At 35.5% G+C, this 23,846-nt stretch overlaps 7 protein-coding genes across 15 annotated transcripts in view; 4 read left to right on the top strand and 3 right to left on the bottom strand.

Moving 5' to 3' along the window:
- LOC105220954 (spectrin beta chain, non-erythrocytic 5) overlaps positions 1-3,276 on the top strand; it is an 87,032-nt gene extending 83,756 nt beyond the window's left edge. For 7 of the 8 annotated variants that reach the window (XM_029046174.2, XM_029046173.2, XM_029046170.2 and 4 more), the window contains 4 exons: positions 17-158; positions 236-373; positions 621-1,064; positions 2,942-3,276. In XM_029046174.2, coding sequence (XP_028902007.1) covers positions 17-158; positions 236-373; positions 621-1,064; positions 2,942-3,192 — 975 coding nt within the window. In that variant the 3' untranslated portion in view covers positions 3,193-3,276. The remainder of the gene's footprint in view (positions 1-16; positions 159-235; positions 374-620; positions 1,065-2,941) is intronic. The other variant, XM_011197550.3, reaches the window with a different exon arrangement.
- Positions 3,277-7,068: 3,792 nt separating this feature from the next.
- LOC105220956 (uncharacterized) lies at positions 7,069-8,580 on the top strand. Its single transcript, XM_011197551.3, has one exon. It carries the CDS (start codon positions 7,133-7,135, stop codon positions 8,489-8,491), a length of 1,359 nt encoding a protein of 452 aa, XP_011195853.1. The 5' UTR covers positions 7,069-7,132; the 3' UTR covers positions 8,492-8,580.
- A 1,811-nt stretch (positions 8,581-10,391) lies between these two features.
- On the bottom strand, positions 10,392-12,388 carry LOC105220957 (T-cell activation inhibitor, mitochondrial). Its single transcript, XM_011197552.3, has 2 exons — positions 11,598-12,388; positions 10,392-11,524 (listed from the first exon to the last, which is right to left on the bottom strand). Exons 1-2 carry the CDS (start codon positions 12,144-12,146, stop codon positions 10,577-10,579), a joined length of 1,497 nt encoding a protein of 498 aa, XP_011195854.1. The 5' UTR covers positions 12,147-12,388; the 3' UTR covers positions 10,392-10,576.
- A 197-nt stretch (positions 12,389-12,585) lies between these two features.
- On the top strand, positions 12,586-15,035 carry LOC105220958 (germinal-center associated nuclear protein). Its single transcript, XM_011197553.3, has 7 exons — positions 12,586-12,750; positions 12,817-12,856; positions 12,927-13,100; positions 13,153-13,314; positions 13,370-13,591; positions 13,658-13,798; positions 13,873-15,035. Exons 1-7 carry the CDS (start codon positions 12,732-12,734, stop codon positions 14,150-14,152), a joined length of 1,038 nt encoding a protein of 345 aa, XP_011195855.1. The 5' UTR covers positions 12,586-12,731; the 3' UTR covers positions 14,153-15,035.
- LOC105220959 (uncharacterized) lies at positions 14,823-15,402 on the bottom strand. The gene is made up of 2 exons (XM_011197554.3): positions 15,159-15,402; positions 14,823-15,088 (listed from the first exon to the last, which is right to left on the bottom strand). Exons 1-2 carry the CDS (start codon positions 15,256-15,258, stop codon positions 14,955-14,957), a joined length of 234 nt encoding a protein of 77 aa, XP_011195856.1. The 5' UTR covers positions 15,259-15,402; the 3' UTR covers positions 14,823-14,954.
- Positions 15,403-15,655: 253 nt separating this feature from the next.
- LOC105220960 (probable prefoldin subunit 2) lies at positions 15,656-17,114 on the top strand. The gene is made up of 2 exons (XM_011197555.3): positions 15,656-15,870; positions 15,961-17,114. The coding sequence occupies exons 1-2, from the start codon at positions 15,740-15,742 to the stop codon at positions 16,259-16,261; spliced, it is 432 nt and encodes a 143-aa protein (XP_011195857.1). The 5' UTR covers positions 15,656-15,739; the 3' UTR covers positions 16,262-17,114.
- A 113-nt stretch (positions 17,115-17,227) lies between these two features.
- On the bottom strand, positions 17,228-22,813 carry Mocs1_1 (molybdenum cofactor biosynthesis protein 1). Of its 2 annotated transcripts, XR_003753366.2 has the most exons (7): positions 22,044-22,806; positions 21,398-21,497; positions 20,301-20,468; positions 19,853-20,225; positions 18,899-19,206; positions 18,535-18,656; positions 18,312-18,411 (listed from the first exon to the last, which is right to left on the bottom strand). XR_003753366.2 is itself a non-coding variant. In XM_011197556.3 (6 exons), the coding sequence occupies exons 1-6, from the start codon at positions 22,272-22,274 to the stop codon at positions 17,702-17,704; spliced, it is 1,890 nt and encodes a 629-aa protein (XP_011195858.1). In that variant the 5' UTR covers positions 22,275-22,813; the 3' UTR covers positions 17,228-17,701. The 2 variants fall into 2 exon arrangements, 1 of the variants encoding a protein (XP_011195858.1); XM_011197556.3 differs by lacking the exon at positions 18,535-18,656 and having other exon boundaries at positions 17,228-18,411; positions 22,044-22,813.
- Positions 22,814-23,846: the final 1,033 nt, after the last annotated feature.

Below are 23,846 nucleotides of genomic sequence, written 5' to 3'. Positions count from 1 at the left end.
TTTTAAAAATATACAGACGTCACCATCCTCACCAACGGCACCATACGGTTTTGAACAGAAGCCACCAATACCACCACGCGGTGCGCCACCACCAGTACCAAATCGTCAGAGCACCGAGAATCTGGTCGTGCTGCGTAATCGCAATAACTCCAGTAACGGTTAGTTGTTGTTGTTGGTATTTTTACTATGCTTCATATAAATACTGATCTATATGTTTGTTTTATCCGTGCAATAGATTTAAGCGAATCCAGTTTCGGCAGCAGTTCATCGCGTTTGCAAGCCGCCACACTCCCCGCAGGCATTTCGGGCATACAGAACGGCTCGAATGACGACAACGCTGTGCTCAAGCGCAACAGTGAGGCTAGACAATCAGGTATATATTGAAAAAAAAAAAAATATTTCAAATTATTGCCATACCGCGTATACGTCCTCATCCATTTATTTTTTTTTTTTTAATAAAAATTCAATTGTCCCTTGTCTCCAGTATTTATGAATAGTACCGAATATTATTGTTGAGAAATATTATAATTTATGTATGTATATGTAAATCAATTCATTCATGCGTTCATTCTTAATCGATTCACCCCAAAACAAACAAAACAACAACAACAAAATATTAGAAAATCCTCCACCTTTGCCTACAACCATGCCACCTGTGGGAAGCGCCCATGCCCAACATCCGCAAATACAACAACGTATAAATGCCTTAAATGCAGCCGCTATGCAACAACCACACCAGCAACAGCATCAACACCACACCCACCACCACCAACAGCAGCAACAACTACATCATCAGTCAGAGCAACACCATTCGCCAAGCAATTATATGCGCAGCCAACAGCAGCAGCTAATGTCACGCGCTCCTCCTGTGGCCAGCGGCCGCGTGGATGCCTCACGCAAGTTCATTGAGGTGGAGTCTAGCGGTATTGGCGGCGTTAGCAATATGCCAACAGTTACGGCGGCCAAACGCACGGTGCACACAACGATTTCGACCAGTTCAAATTCGAGTGGCGGCAGCAATAGCAACACCAACAGCAGTGCGAACAACAATAACAACAACAATGGTAAACATATGTTGCATACGAACAATACGGGGTCGAATGTATTATCAACGACCACAACAACAACAACTACTACAACGGCGACTAGTCGCACTGTGTGGCATTTCACAACCGATAACAACTCCATAAATAATCCGAGTTACATGGGCTTGAACAATAACGATGGAACCGGTTAGCAGTTACTCACTCTCATCCATAATTGACACAATTGCATCCACAAACACACTCACTTTCCTGCTCTCTCTCTCTCTCTCTTTTTGCCCGCTTACACAACTTAACCGCATCACAAAATCGTATTCCTGTTTGCTATCGTTCAGTAATGTTCTAAATAATAGGTTTTTAAATTTATTTATTTTTTTTTTAATAATTTATGTTAAGAGGTGACACTAACTTATTTGGTTTGAATGGTAATCGTGGTGTAAAGACAAATTCGTTGAAAGAGAGAAGTTATTATTTTCTCTTACTCGACTTATTGTGTCTTATTTATACTCGTATTTGATACTGTATATTATAGCATGCTGGATTACTTACTAATTTATTTTAATAAGTTAAATAAGATATAGGATAAAAGTGACAAACTTGAGAATGTGAAAATGTTCACCCATTTTCATTGAAAGAAGGTAGAAACATCTCAATGTCTTCGCTAGACTGATGTTGAATCATCGTGTATGTCACTCATTGGGTGAAGCGGTCATATTGGCTGGAATCAAAATTAACCGCCTCAACAGATTTTTGATAGAATCAAAAGGCTACGTCCCGACATGACCCAAAAAATGTTTGGCATCACTAGTACTGGTTTTCCAAAGCTTCCATTAGGATCCCACTGATCTCTGTCGTGGGGAACAGCATCGAAACCTAAACTAACTCCAAAATATCCTATATGGGAAATAATTTGTACGACTTCTAAAACAGAAGTATAACTTTCGAAAAATTTCTCCCGGTCTTCTTTAGCTCGCTCTGGGCTTGTCAAAAGATTTAGATACAATTCTTCACAAGATCTTTAGATCATTTACAAAAATCGTTTGGTATCAACTGTGAGTTGCGTTCCTTTTTGAAACTCAGGAATCTTATAGAAGAGTCTTTAGTTTTCTTTTCAACATTTGTTTGCCCTTTTTTAATTCAAACACTTCTTTAAAGACATTGAAATCTGCATAGTCTTGTGTTCTGCTACTCAACTCTCAGAGCTTAAATATTTCTTTTGTACTCAGTTCTGATCGGCATTGAGGTCCCGAGGTATAACTGCAAAGACGTCGGATTCAGAACTGGCAAGGTACTGTCAAGACAGTATTTCCAAAATTAGTCTATTAAAGATTTTATGTCGCTACAACAACAGCAATATGTAGCAACAACAACAAAAACTACAGATAACTTTTCTTATAAGTTTTGTCGTTAAAGGAGTGTCTAGTTTCTGCATGTCTTTTACATTTTTATTTATTTTTTCTTTTTGAATTTTTGGTTTAAGTTTTGTATTATACGCATATGTATGTATGTATTTGTATTTATGTTAAACTTATTTATTTTATAAGCGTATTATGCATGTATTCATATAATATGTCTGTATGTTTATTGTTTCTCGCATGTCTTCTTTTGCTTAAGGACCAGCGTTTAAGTCGGTAAAACTCAGTCGTTCTTATCTGCGCACTAGTCTGCAGAGTAATTATGGTTTCGGTAAACGTTAACTAACTCTTTATAAATTAGCTTTCGAAATCTAAATGAAAATTGTTTTGGTAGCATCCTTAGTTGGCTAAACGTACTTCTCTCAACGTTTCTTCGCTTGATTTTTTATTGCATGGTTGTTGCTTCAACTACTACTTTCCTGCCTGCAGTCAATCGCTTACACTTACAATTTACTAATGAATTTGTTGTTTCTGTTTTCGCAGGCTGGGGCACCTCACGTTTCGAAGGCAATCGACCAGTTTCACTGCAACCGGACTCCATAAGTTTCTCACGTGTATCGGCGGAGAGTTCCAGCGAGAGCGAAGCGCAATCCATCTCCTCCGTATCCGGCGTTAAGGGCAGCAAAAGCAAAGAGGAACGACGCAGTGGCATGTTCCGCATATTCGGCCGCAAAGGTGGCGATAAAGAGAAAGAAAAGGAGAAACGTCGCTCCAGCCAGACACCCAACAATTAGACGAATAATTTCACAAAACAATTGTAAATTATATGAAAAAAAAAACTAAAAAATAAATGAAACGAACGAGCGTTACATGAACCACACACACACACACACACAGATAGAACTATAAGTAACGAGTGAAAGAGAAATTATGAATAATTATCAATTGGTCGCATTGGATACATATGTACACCGGGCGAAGCTCCAATCGGCATTCATTTGCAATACATACATATATAATAAAAGGAAACTCCCAGCAAACATACTAGTGTGTGTGTTTGTAACAAAGAGTTGGCGTGGAGTTAACCAAGTTTTGCCGTTGGAAGAAGCAAAGAAAATTTATTTATTTTATAACTTTAACTTTTATGAAAAAATATTAACGTTGTTATTTTATATATATATATACATACATACCACTTACATACTACATATATATATATATATTTTCTAATTAATAAACCCTTTTAAGTCAGCAAGTTTTCTATTCTATTATTAAAAAATTATAAAAAAAAGTATGCAAAAAGCTTAACAATATACATATATACAAAAGCAAATAACTAATTTAGTTGAAAGACATAAGTACGTTGTCGTATTGTACACTTATTTCGCACTTTGGCTTTCCACCACTTAGCAAAAAAGCATAATTTCCGCAAAACAAAAAACGAAAACAAAAAGAAATCTATAAAAAGTGTTTAGTATAAAGTACATTACATTTACATGTATTGCTTGTAAAAGTTTAAATATTTCCAATAAGCCACTTAAATGTCGATTATTTATGTTTGAGAAAAATATACACACACATTTGAAAACGTATTGTAATTTAAATCGAGAGCATTCATCATTATTTTCGCATGACAACCAAGCAAGCTCTAACACGAGGTTATGTTTTAAGTCTCACAATTCAATAGACTGATTGAAGCCTAATAGCTAGCTTCGGAACTGGCAGGTAAGGGGCCATCCATAAATTACGTCACACGAATTTAAGGACTTTTTAACCCCTCTCCCCCTTCTTGTCACAAGTTGTCACATTTTGAACTGACCACCCCCCTGACGTGACGTCACCCATTTTTCAATTTTATGAATATATCATAAAATAAAAAAAAACAGGTTATTCTGTTGATTCTTATATACATATACATTTAGTTAAATATTAAAGTTCAGAGACAACGAATGACTAGTCAAGATATAATAAATACTTAATTATGCCAATTAAAAACACAAAACGTAATCATGTCCATGGACTTTTGACCCACTCCTTTATATCATTTATCATTGGTAAATCAGGCACTTAATTTTCGTTCTGAATTTGGATGTCAGGAACATCTTTCGCATCAACATCTTCTTCTTCCATCCATAAAGCATCGTCATCATTCATTAAACAGAGAATCTCTCGGCCACGTCTAGCCGCAATTCTTTGAGGACGAATTTTCGCGATAGGTAACAGCTCTTGTTTGTTATGTGATTGTTTGTGTTGATTGGTGGCTTTATATGAAGAAAAATATAGGCCACATATACTACACGATCTCTTAAATAAGTATGACTCGACACTAGGGCAATAACTATCATATGGAACTTGTTTAGATGGGATGATGCTTGGAGATTTAATAATATCTGTAGTAATAATGTAAAAAATATTGTGACTCACGTACATGTTTAGCATACCAAGTAACATTATTTTTCAACATCATAGCCTGTTCAATATCCAGTCCAGTAACAGTTGGTGCAACATATTCAGCAACGACTGGAAAATTATCAATGACTAACTTGTTCCAAATCTCAGCCAACACATTGCCTGCACTTTCGAAGTTTCGTTTTTCTAGATCTAAGTCAGTAATTCGATTAATTGAATCAAGATGTGATCCAAAAACATCATGTTTTAATAGTACACCAGTAAGTGATAGGCGTGGTACAGAGCAGTCAGTCGTCTAGCACCCAGGAGCGCAGCAGAGCGGGAAACGATATTGCCCTAAATTTTGAAATGTGATGTCACAAAGCTTTTAACCCCCCCTGCCCCTTGTCACACAATGTCTCTTCTGAGTGATACCCTCCCCTCCCTTTAACGTGTGACGTAATTTATTGATGGCCCCTAAGACTATAAACTGAATTGCAATATTCCAGCTTAATTTATAGTAGCATTACGACTTATGGAAGTGCCTTCTTTCTGAAATTATATTAATATGGTAATCTGATCAATAACTGAAATTCGTTTCTATATATAAAAGTTTTTTCAAAAGGGACGCTACAGAAGTAGACCGATAGGGATAGCAAACGACATTTTGACATTTCTCTTTAGTAAGATTTGCCTTTTCATCATGTATATATATGTAAGATCCAACAACGAGTCGAAATTATTAAAATTTACTACCGAAATTCGGAGTCAGTGTCCTCAACTTTAAGCGATGAGGCACAGTTCTGGCCGAATGGTTTCGTCATTGGGCCGTACTTCTTCCGTAATGATTACGACCGGCACGTTACTGTGAATGATAAGTGATAACCGAATATTTTTGGTCGGAATTGGATGATATGGACTTGGACAATATATGGTTCCAACAGGACGGCGCCACAAACTACACAGCGAATGTCACAATCGATTTATTGAAAACCAAGTTGAGTGAATGTGTCATCTCACGAAATGGCCCTGCCAATAGGCCGTTTCAGTCGTGCGATTTGACGCCGTTAGACTGTTATCTGTGGGGCTACGTCAATTCTATGGTCTATGCCATAGAGCCAGCGATGATTGATGAATTTCGTACGAATATCGAACGTGAAAATGCAGCAATATCGGCCGATTTATTTTTGGAAATGGCGAAAATTGAGTTCAGTGTCTGGACTGCTGCAAGTGTGCCCGTGGTAATGGCATCAAATGTACTTTCACAGGAATACAGAATTTCATTGATATCCCAAACAAGTTTAGCTCTCTTATTGAAAAACCCTTTATTCACTTCACTTACAACTACAAAAACTTCTTCCGTCCAGACAGTTCTCATAACAGGAATAAAGTTAGATTTCCAAATACCTACAGTCAAGTACTCATCTTAGTAGCATCTCTGAATATTATTTAGTGGAGGGTTTTAACAGAGATCTACTGTTACGCACCAGAAATCAAAGATCGAAACAGTGGACTGCTAATTTGCTCCGTAGAAGTCGAACAATTTCATTTCCACATTTCAAAGGAGTTCACAAGATGTGATCCTCATTGACTAGTTGGAGAAGGGAGCAGCAAAAGTCACGCTTCGAGCAGAAATTTGAGCCAAAAACGCAGGTTATCGTTGCCATGAAAAGCTTCATATAAGATTTAGAATCCAAATATAATCGGCTTTTTGGACCGTCACTCGAGTACTTTCTATCAAACTTTATATTTTTGTATATATATTATAACATATTCCCCCAGGTGAAGCATACTGAAGTAGTGAACGTTTTTAATGTTCTCTCGTAAACATGTATAAGGTTATTTTACTTTTTTTTACCTTTGACGTAGAACTTGTTAAAGTATCTGCCAGTTAAGAGAGTCGAGAGTTTTATCCCTTTGATATCTTCATTAAAATACAATTTCCATGTGATTTGAGGCAACGAACTGTTGCTTAAAAGATTAGAGAATACGATTTGAATATATGTTCATAGATCCATATGTAAATATAACCGTTACGTGTAATATAATCTATGACTTCCTGTATATGGACTCACAGAAGTCGTAGCTAACTATAACTGCAAATTTAATTAACAAGAATGCAGTCGAAGAATCAATATTTGCGTATTCTTTAGAAACTTACAATGGAACTTGAATCGAACTACACACACACATCTATATATATATATATTAGTGCATTATGTACACCAGATAAGAGCACCAATTGTTCGCGCTGAACCCGAAAGTATTTAACGGCAACCAACAACATTATTTAGCTAGTATTCTACTTCCGGTTGAAGAAGAAACAACTTGTAGGATTTCAAAAAAATGGTACACCCTTTCATTTTGTTAGTCAAATTTTTATTTCTAAATGCGGGACTGGCACGAGCGCAAAATTATTTGGCAGATAACAAACGGATCAACAATGCTACTCTGTTGGAAGTGCATATGCGGCTCTATAACGATTTGCGCTCCCGGGATGCAGCGTGTGAGGATAAAAATGTTGGCAGAGCAACTGCAGACGACACGGCACACGACAGCACAGCCGAATTGGAAAGTGTTTTAACGACTGCAGTGCACGGCTACGATTGGTGGAGCGCATCTTTGCTTGTTAGCGAACTGCTCAACAGCACACAAAATGCCACTGTACATTACATTGGCTACAAAGTGTTGTGGCGCAAATTAATAGCGGATAAGTTGCAATACGATCCCGAATATGTAATCGGTTTTTATTCGAAACTCAAGAATGTCACCAAGGATTTGGGGATGCACACAGGACCACTAATTGAACTTGAGCGCGAAATACGTGCACACCTTGTGACGCGTAGTGCACAACTGCTTGAGGGTACGCTGCATCCTGCGAATTATGAGCAGATAAACGCAATTTGTATGAACGCATCAAATTATGAGGTTGCGCGTAGCATACTCACACAGTTGGATCCAATTAAATTGGGTGAGAATATTTTCGAAGAAATTCTGAATGTGACCTTTGACGCTGTCGAGTTGTTGGAGCGCAAAACAGATACCGTTACAGCGCTCAATTGTTTGGGTTTGAATGCCAACCAACGTTTGATAGCGCACCTAGTATATTTGCAGCGTAATAGCGATTTGCAACCGCTGCTATACAAAAACATACAACAACTAGTTGGCGTCTGTGATTTGAATAACTTGGCGCCAAGGTACTTGCAACGCATCGGCGCTTTCCTGCCCACATCTATGGCGGTGCTGCATAATGCCAGCGCAGTTTGCATTCATAATACAACCGGTAATTTCGGTTATCTAAGTGAATGTTCGCAAACTTCCTTGATGTGCACTTTCCCCAATGACTTTAAGTTCCGTTCGGCTTTTCAATTTGAGCGCTTGTTGGGCAACAAGTATATATTTCACAGCACCTATTGGCGGAATTATATAAAATTGGAAAATAGTGGCAATAATGGCAACAGCACCGTGCCACCGGCGTTCATTAAGAACATTTATGGTGCCACAACGCCCAGTGTGTGGCAAGCTGTGTTCGTGGGTAACAACGTCGCATTGGTGGACCCCAGCATGCGTCAGTACTTGTGCGGTGGCAATCAGAGCATGTGGAGCAACGAAGAGCAATATGTTTATAGCCGCCGTGCCGAGGACTTTCAATTGTATCAGCATGAGTGCCTTTGGTTGATAGAAGACTGCAGTGGTATGATCTAGTTTGTGATTCTGGAGGACAATAAAAAAATTAATGGTATTAAATTGGTTAAAGTTAATGAATATTGAATAAATTTCTTACTTGATCAATATATAATATATAATATTTTACTTCTGAAGAGTTGTTGTTGTTTGCAAGTTCGATGTAATCGATTGAAATCTGTTTATTTCTTCTTAACTTCGCAATTTTTTTGTTGCGTTACGGTAACGTCTGACTATCGTGACGCAAAAGATATATACCTAGACTTAGTGTTGTTTATTGAATGTCTTGACAACAATATAAAGGGGTTTTCAAAAGGAATACAAAAGTATACCGATAGGAACAGCAAACGACGCCTTATTATTTCCCGCACTTTTGAGCCTTTCTTTCAGTAAAGTTTGTCATTTCATCATGCAAAGATCTACGATCCAATAACGAGTCAAAATTATTAAAATTTACTACCGAAATTTGGGGTCAGTGGTCTCAACTTTAAGAGCGCTACGTCGAATTTATGGTCGTCATAATCGTTCTGTCAGATCAAATATTGAGTGTCTAGTGGAAAAAATTGAATCCACAGGCACAGTACAATATGTTCCCGTGCCAATGAGACAAGGAAGTGCCCGTAGTGTCAAGAATATTGCTACCGCTAGCGCATCAATTGAGGAAGACCCAAATAAGTCTCTCATACGTCATTCTTCAGCGTTGGGCATCTCTGCGACGTCGTTGTGGCGAATTTTGCGAAAATATCTTGGCTTACATCCTTACAAAATGAAATTGATGCAAGAACTGGAACCGCTTGACCACTAGAATCCTCGTAAGCTCCTAAATTGAGCTGAGCAACAACTTGAAAATGATCCAGATATTCATCGAAAAATCATCTTCTGCGATGAGGTTCATTTCTGGCTGAATGGCTTTGTCCATAAGCAAAATATTCGTTGTCAGGCAGCAATCCACACGTACTCAATGAGTCACCATTGCATCCCGAAAGAATAACGTTTCGATGCGGTTTACCTACTTCTTCCGTTATGGTCAAGACCGGCACGTTACTGTGAGTGGGAATTGGCCCGAATTGGATGATATGGACTTGGGCAATATGTTGTCCCAACAAGGCACACAGCGAATGTAAAATCGATTTATTGAAACCCAGGTTTAGTGAACGTGATTTCTCACGAAATGGTCCAGTCAATAGGCCGCCTCGGTCCTGCGATTTGACGCCGTTAGACTAGTTCCTGTGGGGCTACTTCAAGTCTATGGTCTATGCCAACAAGTCAGCGACGATTGATGAACTTCGTACGAATATCGAACGTGAAATTGCAGCAGTATTGGCTGATTTATGTTTGAAAACCGTCGAAAATTGGATTTAGCGTCTGAATTTCTGCAAGTGTGCCCGTGATGGCCATGCAAAGGAAATCGAATTCCATACATAATGGCATCGAATGTACTTTCACAAGAATAATAAATTTCATTGACTTTTTAACTTTTTAGCGCGCGCTTATTGAAAAACCCTTTAGAAGATTGAGATGTTATAAAGAATTGTTTTCTATTTAGCTTATAAGGAATTAAGAAATATATGTATATTCAATAATGAGGTTAATAATTACACTATATAACAAAATCTTTTTTTCTGGGTATTGGACCAGCTTGCGAAAAAGTTTTATTCACTATTAAATTAAGAGGAAAATGTAGACTATATGGATGTAGCTATCCTATAATTAATAATATTATTTTAGTACTTTTTTCGAAGTTCGAATTAAAATATTTCAATTTTCAGGCTAAATTCTAAATTTGAAGAATACACATTTTTTACTTATGACGGAAAAAATTAGTTCCAATATCCAATGTTAACGAATCTCTACTCCAAGAAAACAAAAAAAAAAAACAGTTTTAATAATACAAAAATAAAAATAAAAAGATAAGAGCACATTTTTATCTTAATGTTCGATACAGTAGAAATCGTTTGGTTTTTATTTAGGCACAGTCGTCATTTGCTATAAAGTGATCATTAACTATTGAGGTAACGCATGCAAATATTTATATAAATACATACACATATCGTTAAAATTAATTTAGTTTGAATTTTGGCGCATTAATACATATTAATTTGTGTGCTAACTCGGCGAAAAATCCCAGGGTATGCACACAATACCGTCCGTCAATACCGAATAATAATTTGTTATGTGCAAATTTAGTTGCCGAAATTGTTTATCATCGTATTTTAATAGTTTATGCATCGTTTCTATCATTTTGTCTGGCGTAACGGAATCATCTTTGGTCAAGGTGTGTAAACGTAATTTTTGTATACATTGTGCCGTCATTTGTAGCTCCACAGTTTTTTGTGTTTGATATTTTTCGGTGCGTTCTTTAGCCAAATCCAAGTTGATGGTAATAAAATCGATTAACATGAAGCCCGGGCATGTTGCTGGCGCTATCAATTGACCCGTGGGATTCACCATTAAAGGACCAGCCTCTGATTCCACCACTATTTCATAGTCGGCTAGTGTAGCCGGCCATGACTTTGGATATTTATTGACAGTCAGATAATCGCCGAGTGTCGTTGTCACCTTATTCAAATGCGCTGCATATTCTCGTGCCTGCTGCTTGGGCATAAATTTTCTACGTCCAATTTTTATATTACGCAAAACTTGTGAGAGCGTATTCTCATAGAGCGGGATGCGCTTTAAAAACTCATCATGTTGTGGAATGTTCTTAATGAAATCGATCCAACTTGTCAGCACATCGCCGGTAAACAACATAATGTGCCCCTCTAAGCTCACACCAGTGAATGGTGCAAAAACTAATATACGATTTCTTAACGTACCCATTGCATTGGAGTGCAGGTCAGTCATGCGTTCCAAAGATTTTAAACAACCACGAAAATGCTCATAATTCCAACCACAATCGTAACGTATATCCTTCAGTTGCAAACGCTTTGTTACAGCTTGTTGTAACTTTTTCACCTCCTCTTTCAGGTCATCCAACTCAGCTGAGCGCACCTTAGCCAACGGTGCATTTTTCTTTAGCCATGAGTCCAATGTTTTCTTTTCTTCTTCTTTTGTCTAAAAAAAAGCATAAATATTTATTTATCTTAGAAAATCATATCACATTTAACACCTTGACTTGGTGACTTACTTGGTAGAAAGCGTTTTCAAATGACGAGAACTGTGTTCCATAGTTGAAATCGCCACCACCTTTAAATGGACTTGTGGCATATGAAAAACCTGAAGCGTTTGTCGTTGCTCTAGCAGCTGCCGTCACCGGCATTGATTTTATTTTTTTAACATAATCCGTTGGCAGATTACATAATTCCAACAAACGTTGTACCACCATTTTTGGATCCTTTGTATTGCGATCCAATGTTACCTTGATCAATTTGAAGGTATCACGTTTTGTAGCATTACCATCACGTATATAGAACTGTAACGTTTTAGTTTCATACAAAGCATGATATTTTTGTTCACATAGTGACTCCATGTGTGCACTCAACAGCTTCAATGAATTCTCATTAACATTACGTTGTACTGGATGCTGTCCAAATAGATCTGGATGCACGGCAAAATAAAATGGACGCAAAGCGTTTGTAAGTTCTGTGCTTATATGCCGCCAAATGGTATTTGGCCATGTTGAATGCAGGAGTTGGTGTTGGTTTTTGATTCCCACAGAATTTAAGAGAAACAACATATCTTTATTTAACTACAAATTATATAAGCATTGGGACGAGGTACAAGTTTGTTTGACACACTTTATTTTGTGTAAATAAACATTTAAAATAAGATTTAAACCGAATTATTGCAGCGCGATAATTTTGACACTATCTAAAAGATTTATGTTATTGGAAGATTGAATTAATGCAAAAATGTACCAAACCAGAAGGAACGCACATAACAAAACAAATAACAGCTGACTGTGCAGCAGCATTATGATTGCCATTGATTTTCTGTATAACTCGAAATTGTAATTATTAATAAACTTCACTTTCGTTTAAAAAACTATATGTAACTTTTGTGATTGTTTGTAAAAATTAAATATTAATTTATGTATATTTTATTGGAAGGAATACATAATTTTTGAAAGTTGATATACATGAATGCCAACATTTCTTTTAGTTTATTCAAGGGTTAAGTTTTCGACGCACTTTTGACAACAGCTGTTTGTTTTGTTTGTGATCAACTGCAGTTTTCGACTTGTTTTGCTAAATTTTGTACCTATGCAATTAGGTGTTTTATTCGCTGAACACCTGCCCTTCAGTTTAATATATAAATACTTATGTCGAACCAAATTAAAGGTAATTTAAGCAGTAAGCAATATAAATAATACTGTAAGACATAAATTATTTTCGTTCTCTTCCCAGGCACTTGTGAATTATTTTGTCCGGATGCTGAGGCCAAACTGTAAGTTGCACAATTGAAATATTCAAATTTAAATGCACTTTTAATATTTTACTTATATATCTCTTTGTAGACGTATAAAAGAGAGACTACTTCATTACTATGAACTGAAAAACGGCGAAAAGCATGTGCCAGGGCAGTTGGTGAAGGCATTTGCACGTTCAGCTGCGGGAGTTAAAACACCTAGAGCTAAGGACTTACGCTCCGAAAGATGTTTACAAAGAACACTGGAGTACTTATTAAAAGAGTATGTTTTAGATAAATGCTATAGTGTCAATTTTAAACAATGTCATTTCTAGTATAATTTTAGACAAGCGGAGATCATACAATTTCATGTATGATTTCATATTTGATCGTTTGCGTGCAGTGCGACAGGAGGTAGTCATGCAACAATATAATGAACGACAAACTTTAAAGTTATTAGAACCAATGATAATGTTTTTGGCTTACAGTCGTTACAGGTACACTTATATATGCATGTATTTCTTCTATTAAAAATAAAAATGTACTTTTCAGGCTTTGTGAGGAGCAAATAGATAATTTCGATCCGAAAATTTGCAACCAACATTTGCAAGAGTGTCTGAAACGTGTGCTCTGTTGCTACGACGACATTGATGTTAACAGCCTGAATTTGAATGAGTTAAGTAGGCGCAGCTTTATTGAAGCGATCTACCTGCTTTTCAATTTAGGAACTAACGAAGCGCTTAATCGTGCCCTAAGTGTGCTAACGGAAGTCGGGTAGATATTGAAGCGAAAGCAATACAAATACAAATTGCCTAATAATGTTTAAAATTTAAACTTTAGCAAGAATGAAACATTCGATTTAGCTTATCAAATAGCTATGAACTATTATCAAGGAAATTTCTATCGCGTGCTAGTGGGTATACAAAAACTGCCACATATTTTAAGTGCAATAGCTGCTCTGAAATTACAAACATTGAGACGGTAAGGAATTAATCTGCATATATATATATGATATATATATACATGAAATATATTAATCCTTTTACTTTTTATAGAAAGGTGTACTTAGTATTCGCACATGCATATACGAGTAAACAATTATTCGTGCCTGCCAGCTTTTTATGCAAGTTGACGTTGTACGAAGACGTCAGTGATTTATTAGCCGACTGCAAATATTATAATATAAAATTAAGTGAAGACAAGTCAAATTTACAGTTCCAGAAATCGGACTTCGATGTAAACGCGGTTACATTGAAAGAAAAACACGAAAGTTTTGTGGAAAAAAAACTTGCAAAAATCTATTTGCCAGAAGTTTTACTCCTAAAACGTGTTTAATGTTTACTTACATTTAGAAAGTTAATTTAAAATATACATATACTTAAATTGTATAGAGAAATAAACGAGATTATGATGAAACCGTATATACATACAAGTCTTCAAATTTGAAGTGGTTGTATAAACACACACTGGTAAAAAGAGCTGGATTGACTGATACTAGAAATTTAATAGATTAAATTTAAAATACTTCATGAAAATTAAGTGATTTTTGTTTTTTAAACTATTGAACCCAAAGATTTTTGATTATTTTGGACAAAATAGCCTTTAATACTTTTTTATTTGTATTTGATAAATGTGGAAATTGCTTGCTTAAACTAATTACATATGTAATGTATGTATGTATAAAGTTCAGGTGTGGACAAAATCATTAAAGTTTTTTCTCTGAAATGCTTAACAATAAGCATTTACATAGTGGTTTTCTACATCTACAGCCTTTTAATGAGTTAAATGTTCATTATTTAAAAAATAAATATAACAAAACTATTATTTGATCACTGTTATATATCTCTAGCATACTAGTTGGTAAGCGTTATTGAAAGTAGTACACAATCTTCTATTACTACTTTTAAAGAACTGCTGACATTTCATATTTTGGTATTACGACATTTTCTTACTTGCTCGGACTCGACAACAGGTGTTGATATTCTAAGATAATTATTCCAATGTGTAACTTGCAATACGGTTGTGTAGAAATCTTTATTTTCACTTTAATGCACTTATATTAACTAATTTTTATCTCCACCTCGCCACATGGGTTTGTTTCAGTTTCTACCGGCTATCACACCCGCAATCATTATAGTTATGCGATTTTACTAGTCTGCTGATCAATAATGGAGGAAATGGGTGTAACACCAAATATATTTCCCGTAAACGATAAAAGCACTGAGTAATTAAAGTACCAGAATAAGCAGAAGAGCACAGCAAATATCACATCTGAAAGTAAAAATACACAATTTTTATCAAAAATAATTCATTAATATCGAGCTAGTAGATGATAACTTACGAATTGTTACACGTTCCCACTTTTCCACCATATATAGCTCGGTGACCATAAGGTATCGGAACCACCAATAATTGCAGAAATCAATTATATTTTGCAGCATTTTTAATACTCTTATGCAGTAGTTTCCAAGTGTAGGCTGAATCACACAAGATAGTATGGGAATACCAATAACTTCAATTAAAAATTGTGCAGTGATAAGACAACAATTTATGACGAATTTGTCGCCTATTTCTAGTGGCGAAGGAATTGGGTGTTGCCAGAGTAATTTTTGAATACTCATGCAAGGACTAAAATTAATTTTCATAATATTTTTCTATAAGAAAAGAAATTTCATTTTCAAACAGTATATAAAAATTAAACAACTAATTATTTTTACCTAAAGGTATTTGTGTGGAAAAAGTTAAAATATCAGAAAGAAAGACAAAATAATGTGATATTTAAAAGAGTTGTGTCGCAACCCTGTTTACGGCGAAATCGTTGCTGTCAAATTTCATATTGAAATTAGTAATCACTACCAGACGCAATTCTGCCGAAAAAGTTTACTGTTTTCCGTGCATCTGTTAACAAAATCACAGAAAACAATGGCCAGTGAACAAGCTAAGGAAGCCAAATTGAACGAGAAGATTATTGGAGAGTTCCAACAGCTAAGAAATGAACAACGAAACCTGGTAAACAATTTAAATACGCTGGAAATGGATCTGAAAGAACACAAGTATGTCTGAGGACTTAACCTCAATTAATTGATATATCGTACCTCCAATGCTATTTTCAAAATTCTAAAGTTAGCAACATTCCATTTTAGAACTGTGATAGAAACCCTCAAAACAGTGGATCCAGAACGTAAATGCTTCCGACTGATTGGTGGCGTGCTGGCAGAACGAACCGTCAAAGATGTGCTACCACAGCTGATTGAAAATAAAGACTTCATTGAGAAGACGATCACACGCGTCAATGAGGACCTCACCGCAAAAGGAATACAGATTAATAAATTCAAAGAGGAGCACAATATTAAAATACGCGGCGAGCAAATGTCCAATGAACAACCACGAAGTGAAGAGGAAGAAAAAAAATCGGAAAATCGAAATATTTTGGTGTCGAACTAAACGAAAAATTGGTGAAAAAGAATATGATGTGTGATGTGGGCATTGACTAAGTATTGTTATGTCCTTTCAACTCTCGTTCATAATTCTGCAATGAGTGTGGGAATTCTCAATAATCAAAGATAACAATTACACTTAGTTTCTGTAATAAGCTTAACTTTCATTAGATCGAAAAGTGTTTCAATTCTGATGCATGGAATTGAAGATTAATCTATTTTCCATAATAAATTGAAAGTTGATTGCGAAGAAATAAACACTTTCATTGATTAAAATTGTATATGTATATTTAATTAAAATATTTTTTTAAAAACAAAAAATGACTTGTAATAATATATAAAAAATAGAATGGATACACTCCCTCACCTTATATTAAAATTATTTAAATTGTCTAAGGGTCTAAAATAAAAAAAAATACCTCACACTATAATAACGCCGTTGCATAAACGTTAATATTTTGTGAAATATCTAAAGCATGCCTTATCACTGAACTAATTCAAATCTTTGGTGAACATTATATTTACTTCTTTGTGATTGATTCTCAAGAAAGTGATGTTTGTATAGTTCATTCATGTCAAATTTAGACTTTTTATTGAAATGTTAGTTTTCAACATTTTTTTTTTTTATTTCATAATACGTTAATTTCATTACTACTGTACTAATAGTGATACTATAATATCACTAGTGAAATACAGTCAAACCTGGATAAGTGAGAACTGGATTAGTGAGAAAACTCTATAAGTGGGAGTAATAGCTAGGACCCGTCATTTTAAGCTTCCAAAACCTCTATTAGTGAAAAACAAAAACCTCTGTAAGAGAGAGTCGTTTTTGCCTCACAGACCTCCGTAAGTGAGACTGCTACTTATCTGGTCTCTATAAGCGAGAGAGGAACTTTATTTACAAGTTTAACATCTGCAATTTTATTACTTATTCTTAGCTTTTGTGAAACTTCCGACCATTGTTTTGTATACATTTCGTGGAATTCTATTTCGTGAAACTAAAAATGCTGTTACTCTATGACATTCTTTTCGAATGGACACGTGTGCTTGTTTACCGTCCTGTTTGTCGGACTCACTCAGTTTACAGTTATCAATTGCGAAGGAAAGTTCTGCTCTGCATCATTGCAAAAAGAAAAATCAAAGTACTGTCATTAAGTGATAAGCTTAAAATAGTGAATGCGTTTGAATCCGGAAAATCGCGGAATGAAATTCAGAGTGAGTTTACATATGTACATATTTACTACATTCGTACTTGCTGTGACTTGTTATTGCTGTGTACCTCTATAAGAGAAAAACACTACATATGTACGTGCATTAGCGAGAAACTCGGGTTAGTGAGAAACCTCTTTAAGCGATAATAAGATTGTGCTCCCTTGAACTCTCGCTTATACAGGTTTGACTGTATACAAATTCATATGTACATATGTATATCATTAAACTAATTGTTCTAATTCTTACTACGTTCATAATTTCTTTTACCCCCTGTTTTACCCCAAAGCTTTATATCTGTTATTGTTATGTCATGTGAGATGGCTTTACACATATCGTAAACCGTAAGCGCCGCCAAGGTGACAGCGGTAAGTGCCTCCATTTCCACACCAGTTTGCCCGGTACACTTCACACGGCCAAATAGCTCGACGCTATTACTTTCAAGATTTAATTTCGCCTCAACTTTTACCGAAGATAATGAAATATTGTGACATAGCGGTATGAGTTCCGACGTTTTTTTCGCGCCCATTATGCCAGCCAATTGAGCCACACTAAGGACATCACCTTTCAGCATGTTGTTTGTGTGTATGAGTTGCGCAATAGTCGGTCCCACTAATACGGTGGCACGTGCTTCTGCAACGCGTTCGCTGATTTGCTTCGTGGTGACATCTACCATTTGAGCCTTTCCAGTTTTGTCCACATGCGTTAAATTTGCACTGTTGTTGTCAGTGCATCTATTTGAGCACGTTGTACCGAAATAGCGCGCTTGGGTCAGGTATTTTGTTGTTGACTGTATGCTCATTAGACTAGCATAAATAGGTAATTTGTCTGGTGTTGGAATAGGGCTACTTAACCTTTGATAATGAATCCTTTGATGCTTTCGGGTTTCAAAAGTTTTGCGAGAGTTTTGTTGTATTTGTGCTGTGACATTAACATGCATGAAATTATCTGCAAAGAAAGGAGTATTTTGTGAATTATATGTGTTTAATTAGGTTGTTAACATTAAAATAAATATATGTAAATAAATATGGGTTTATTAGCTTGTGGTGGTTAATTTTATTTTGCACTAACCTTTATCGTATTATTAAGCCACGGTCGCAGGTATTTATGTTTGTATATTGTTAAGGGCACATAAAACTATCCACCAATTAGTATCATTGGACGATTTTCCATTTGTGACAAATTCAACATGCCTGCAATAATGCAAATGAGATGGATTAATCACCCAATGATCATTTAGTGTGTGCAAATTAGTAACCTAACGCTTTAAAATCTGTTTTAAAATGAAAAATAATTTTTTAATTTCATATTTTACCAGCCAATAGTTAGTAATTTGCACACTATCTTTGTATACATACATATGTATGTATGTTCGAAAATACTTTCGAAATAAAAATATTTAACAAAAAATCTATTTAATGATTGATCTACTAACCGGCATGCTGCTTCTTTTTCCGGCTCACTGCCGTTCCAATCAACGTAATCAGATCGTCTTCGGAGCATTTATTGCGTATGGCGTCACGAAGTGAAAACTCTTTATTGCCAAATAGACAAACTTTAATATTTCCATCAGCGGTGAGTCGCAGACGATTACATGAACCGCAGAAATGTTCCGTCATAGATGTTATGAAGCCCACTTGTCCTTTATAGCCAGGTACGCCATATGCTTTTGATGTATCATTTGGACCATTGGGCAGCGCCGCAAAGTCGGGCCATCTTTTTTGAATAATATCTAATGACTCTCTGTAAATTTGACAATTGGTTAAAATTAATAGCTATTAGTAATAAATTAATAAAAAAGTTATCAAAGCAAATATTTGTTCTATTTATAAATATGATAAATATAAATAAATATTACCTAATTAATATTGCTTTCATAAATCTTTTTCTCGGATCTTAGGTTAATGGAGCGCAAAAGTAATAAAAATGAAAACTTAAATATTTTTAAACTTCTTAAACTCGGGAATCTACTAAAATATCTCATGAAGTAAAATATCTTTAAAATCGTATCTAGATAACGGTAGAAAAAAATACAAAATACTTTAGAGGATTGCTGCCGAGAACGGTCAGTGGCCGCACATAAATCCGGGAAATCCATTTGGATTTTGTAATTTTTGGAGGGCTCTCTAAACGAAGGACCTCAGCTTGATAGAATTAAGCACTTTCAATGAATCGAAGCTGTTTTAAATAATATCAGACCACATACATATATACATAACATTTGATAATTTGACTATTGGGCTACCTAACATTAGACCCCCATAAACTTGTTGATTCACATTCCGCATAAGAATCAAACCCGAATAAGAATTAAATACGATTATTTAAATTTGGCGCTATCTAACGGATTGAACGGTTTCACAGATCTGTCTGGCTTATTTATACTTACTTAAAAGAAATCAATCGATCGGTTTGCCATTTATTGCCCGTGAATGGCATATACTCTATGAAACGCACGTCGACCGCACGATCTTTGGTGAATTCGACAAAATCACAGATCTCGTCTTCATTGAAATTGCGCATGAGCACACAGTTCAACTTCGGCTTATAGCCCAGCTGTATTGCCAAATCAATGCCGGCTATAACACGTTCATAACCTTTGCGTCGTGTGATTTCCTCGAAACGTTTAGGCCGCAATGTATCCAAACTGATATTCACCGCATCCAGGCCGGCACGTTGCATTGGCAGTAAGAGACGTGTTAATACCAAGCCATTTGTGGTAATACCAACATTCTCCAGCTTAGGTATGGACTTTATTTGTGCTGTGAATGTGTAAATGCATTGATTTTAATTTCATATGTACATTTAAATGTATATATGTATGATTGTGTACTCACCAATGATATCGACTATATCGCGCCGCACCGTGGGCTCACCGCCGGTGAGACGAATTTTTCGCACACCTTGCTCAACGAAAATTCGCGCTAAGTAGAGAATTTCTTCGGTGGTTAGTAGATTTGATTTCGGTTGTAACTGTACACCTTCAGCTGGCATACAGTATTGGCCTAAAAATAGTAGCGTTAGTTAAGATTTATCTTTCGAGTTGAAATGCTGTCAAAATACACTACTCAAATGGAAATGTGTTTATGTCTGTATGTATTAAATTGAACATATGTATACATATTACTATTATTATTCATATATATGCATGTTTTATCTTATCTAAAATCTAGTTCACTTAGTAATCAATTGAAAATACGATTTCTATAAACACCTTTCAACAATTTGCTAGAATGTAACAGAAAGAAATAGTTGTTATTTGTATTTATGCGGTATAATAAGCAATTAGAAATAATTATATAATTTGAAATTCAATGTTATACTGCAATATTCAATTAATAAGTGTGCATATGTATGAAGGCTCACAAACTTGTATCATCTGTAATGTTTAAACTCAATAGCGTTAATTGTGCAAATTTATGCTTTATTACTGAAATACATCAATTTTTAAAATTTTTATGCCGTTACAACAACAATGCATCAGTAATTAAGTTTTATAATAATACATAATTAAATACATATTTTTTTTAAATTTACTTTAGACATTCATAATACTATTAGTCTCAGAATTACTCAAAATCGAGTTATGTTGTTTAGTTGTGTATGTAGATATACAGATTGGTACAGATTGGTACATTTAAATATTTCATATATCTATGTATATCAGTCATATATGTATTCAAAAACACTATAAATTAAAATAGTTTAAATTGACTTTAGTTAGAATAGCTATTTAGTGTTGTAGCAAGAAGTTTGAACATATATAATATTGAACATATACTATATTTTATAGTAATTCGAGGCTATTCTGCAATATACAAAATTTCATCAAGTCTCAAATAAATAGTTTAGAATAACTAAATGTATCTCCTTTGACTTATGTTGATTTATGCCATTTTTACATTTAATCACTAATATGTATTCGCTTACTTACAACGCAAATTGCAGCGTTCGGTCAATGAAATCCGCAGATATGTGTGGTGTCGTCCAAAAGTATCTGTCAACGGTTGACTGCTTATCGGCTTAACCTGTGCCTAAAAATACATAATATCAACAATTTGTTATTAAATCAACTACGAACCGCATATGTCGAAGTAATGTGTATGCAGATATGGTTTTTATGCTAAAAAACGAGCGCCCAATACAGTTGAAAACTGCTGCTGAGCGGGGTTTTTGTGTGTATTTATTTGAGTTTAATTCAGTAATATATGATTCAGTGATTGATTGCTGATTTTTTATTGCTTTTGTTTGTTAAAGCACTATTTTTTTTTAGAAATCAAATAAATCAAAATTTTAAAATTTTGAAAAAAAAACGCAAAAACGCAAAAAACAACAAAAACAATTTGTATATTAATTTTGAACTTTTTAACTGAATTTTACGAAAACTTTTGATTGTGAAGTTTAATGTCTCTTTAATTAGGCTCAAAACAAAAAATATTAAAACTTAAAAATTTAACTCATAAAAATTCTAAAAAAATGTATTATCATTGCTTACGGATAACACTAAAAATAAGCTGATAACAAAACAATAACAATAATAATATTAATTAATAATAATAATAACATTAACTAACACTAACCTTATTTGAATCGCGCTGCTGGTCAAAGCTTGGAGCTGGTTCAGCCGCTTCGACAGTTCTTGTTGCTGTCGCCGGCGCTGACTTCTCATCTAGTTGCTGTGTTTTGGGCTCTGCGGCACCTGTTGCGATGTTCGCATACCGGAAACGAGCGCTCAATCCAGTATAGCATGGCGTTGTTATTGCTGTTGCTGCATGTTTGGCAAAATTGCCCACTCTCCACATTGAATTCATGCTAAAAACCACCACTGACACAACCCCACTCGATTTAATATGATTTATTTTTAAATTTGCTTTGTCACTTTGTCCAAATTTGGTAATTTTATACAATTCTTTTTTGCGTCTCACTTATTTCACAATAAATAAAAATTAATTAATTGTAAACACCACATAACCTCAAGCTAAATAACAGCAGCGAAAAAAAAGCACTTTATTAGAAACAACAATAGCAGCAATCGAAATGATAATGATAGCCGAATAGCGTGCCTTCAAGTGTTTTTCGACTTTCTAGTTATCTTCACTGCGCCACGTCTTCTCGTTTTCACGTTTTCGTTGTAGGCAACCGGCGGTGTGGAGCACCAAATAAACACTGAGCGCACAAAATGTTCGTCAAAACCGCGAAAATCGCTGGCAATTTGTTAATAAACAAAAAGCCAACACTTATTTATTTGTATTTATGTATTATCATATACATACATATAGGTATGTGTGATAGCTCTCTGACAATCGGAAGGTGTTGTCGCCAAGGTGTGAGTGTAGCGTATAAAAAGCTTTTATTTATAAACAAGCACATTGTATTCACTGCTCGCACGCCTGCCTCTGGCTCAAATTGTTTGCAACTCAGATGACATAATGCCCTCCCATGCACTGCTCTTTTCCAAATGACAACAATTGATTATGTTTGAAAGTGAATTGAGAGCGACAGTGCGAGAGACATAGTAGTTAGCATACGGGCTTCAAAAAACAACTGAGAAAATATCTACATATCTCGTGCTACGCGCTTGTCACTCTTCATCATTTGTAAATCAAGAAATTGTGTAGTTGTAGCTGAGATCCCAGTGTTCTGTTGATGTAAACCGTCATTTAAGCTTAGCTTGAAGTTTTCTCGCGACATTATCAAAGTTCGTAGAAAAGGCGAAATTGGAGTGATGCCTAAAAGTAGGCAATACTTGCAGCAATCAACTAAGACCACTTTGTATATGTATGTATGTATCTGTGTTAAGTAGCAAGTTAGAATTATACTAAATCTATAATAAAGATATATTATTTTTATACTCTCGCAACAAAAGTTGCTAAAGAGAGTATTATTGTTTTATTCACATAACGGTTGTTTGTAAGTCAAAAAACTGAACGAGTTAGATATGAGGTTATATATATCAAAATGACCAGAGTGACGAGACGAGTCATAATCCCGTTGACGAAACTTGGCACACATGTTCCATCTTATATATTCCGCGATTATAGCCGAGTCCACAACAGCGCGCCACGCATCTCTCCGCCAATTGGTAATACCAAGTGAAGACAGGTCCTTCTCCACCTGGTCCTTCCATCGGAGTGGAGGTCTCCCATTTCCTCGGCTTCCACCAGCGGGTACTGCATCGAACACTTTCTGGAGCACTTTCGTCCATTCAAACAATATGACCTAGCCAGCGTAGCCGCTGTCATTTAATTCGCTGGACTATGAATATGTCGTCGAACAACACATACAGCTCATCATTCCATCTTCTGTGGTATTCGCCGTTGCCAATGTTTAAGGGACCATAAATCTTCCGCAAAACCTTTCTCTCGAAAACTCTTCAAACTTCA

This window comes from Zeugodacus cucurbitae, chromosome 4, assembly GCF_028554725.1.
Source record: "Zeugodacus cucurbitae isolate PBARC_wt_2022May chromosome 4, idZeuCucr1.2, whole genome shotgun sequence".
Taxonomy (NCBI): domain Eukaryota; kingdom Metazoa; phylum Arthropoda; class Insecta; order Diptera; family Tephritidae; genus Zeugodacus; species Zeugodacus cucurbitae.
Note: the sequence above shows the minus strand (reverse complement) of the source record. Positions and strands in the feature narration are given on the sequence as shown.

Excerpts from the sequence above, each read along its gene's own strand:
- LOC105220956 (XM_011197551.3), top strand. The coding sequence starts at position 7,133 with ATGGTACACCCTTTCATTTTGTTAGTCAAATTTTTATTTCTAAATGCG.
- LOC105220957 (XM_011197552.3), bottom strand. The coding sequence starts at position 12,146 with ATGTTGTTTCTCTTAAATTCTGTGGGAATCAAAAACCAACACCAACTC. Across the intron at positions 11,525-11,597 it reads TTGAAAACGCTTTCTACCAA|ACAAAAGAAGAAGAAAAGAA; the intron begins GTAAGTCACCAA and ends GCTTTTTTTTAG.
- LOC105220958 (XM_011197553.3), top strand. Across the intron at positions 12,857-12,926 it reads CCGGATGCTGAGGCCAAACT|ACGTATAAAAGAGAGACTAC; the intron begins GTAAGTTGCACA and ends ATCTCTTTGTAG. Across the intron at positions 13,592-13,657 it reads AGTGTGCTAACGGAAGTCGG|CAAGAATGAAACATTCGATT; the intron begins GTAGATATTGAA and ends TTTAAACTTTAG.
- LOC105220959 (XM_011197554.3), bottom strand. The coding sequence starts at position 15,258 with ATGCTGCAAAATATAATTGATTTCTGCAATTATTGGTGGTTCCGATAC. Across the intron at positions 15,089-15,158 it reads GTGGGAACGTGTAACAATTC|ATGTGATATTTGCTGTGCTC; the intron begins GTAAGTTATCAT and ends TTTTACTTTCAG.
- LOC105220960 (XM_011197555.3), top strand. The coding sequence starts at position 15,740 with ATGGCCAGTGAACAAGCTAAGGAAGCCAAATTGAACGAGAAGATTATT. Across the intron at positions 15,871-15,960 it reads ATGGATCTGAAAGAACACAA|AACTGTGATAGAAACCCTCA; the intron begins GTATGTCTGAGG and ends ATTCCATTTTAG.
- Mocs1_1 (XM_011197556.3), bottom strand. The coding sequence starts at position 22,274 with ATGAATTCAATGTGGAGAGTGGGCAATTTTGCCAAACATGCAGCAACA. Across the intron at positions 20,469-21,397 it reads CGAACGCTGCAATTTGCGTT|GCCAATACTGTATGCCAGCT; the intron begins GTAAGTAAGCGA and ends TACTATTTTTAG. Across the intron at positions 20,226-20,300 it reads CGATATAGTCGATATCATTG|CACAAATAAAGTCCATACCT; the intron begins GTGAGTACACAA and ends ACACATTCACAG.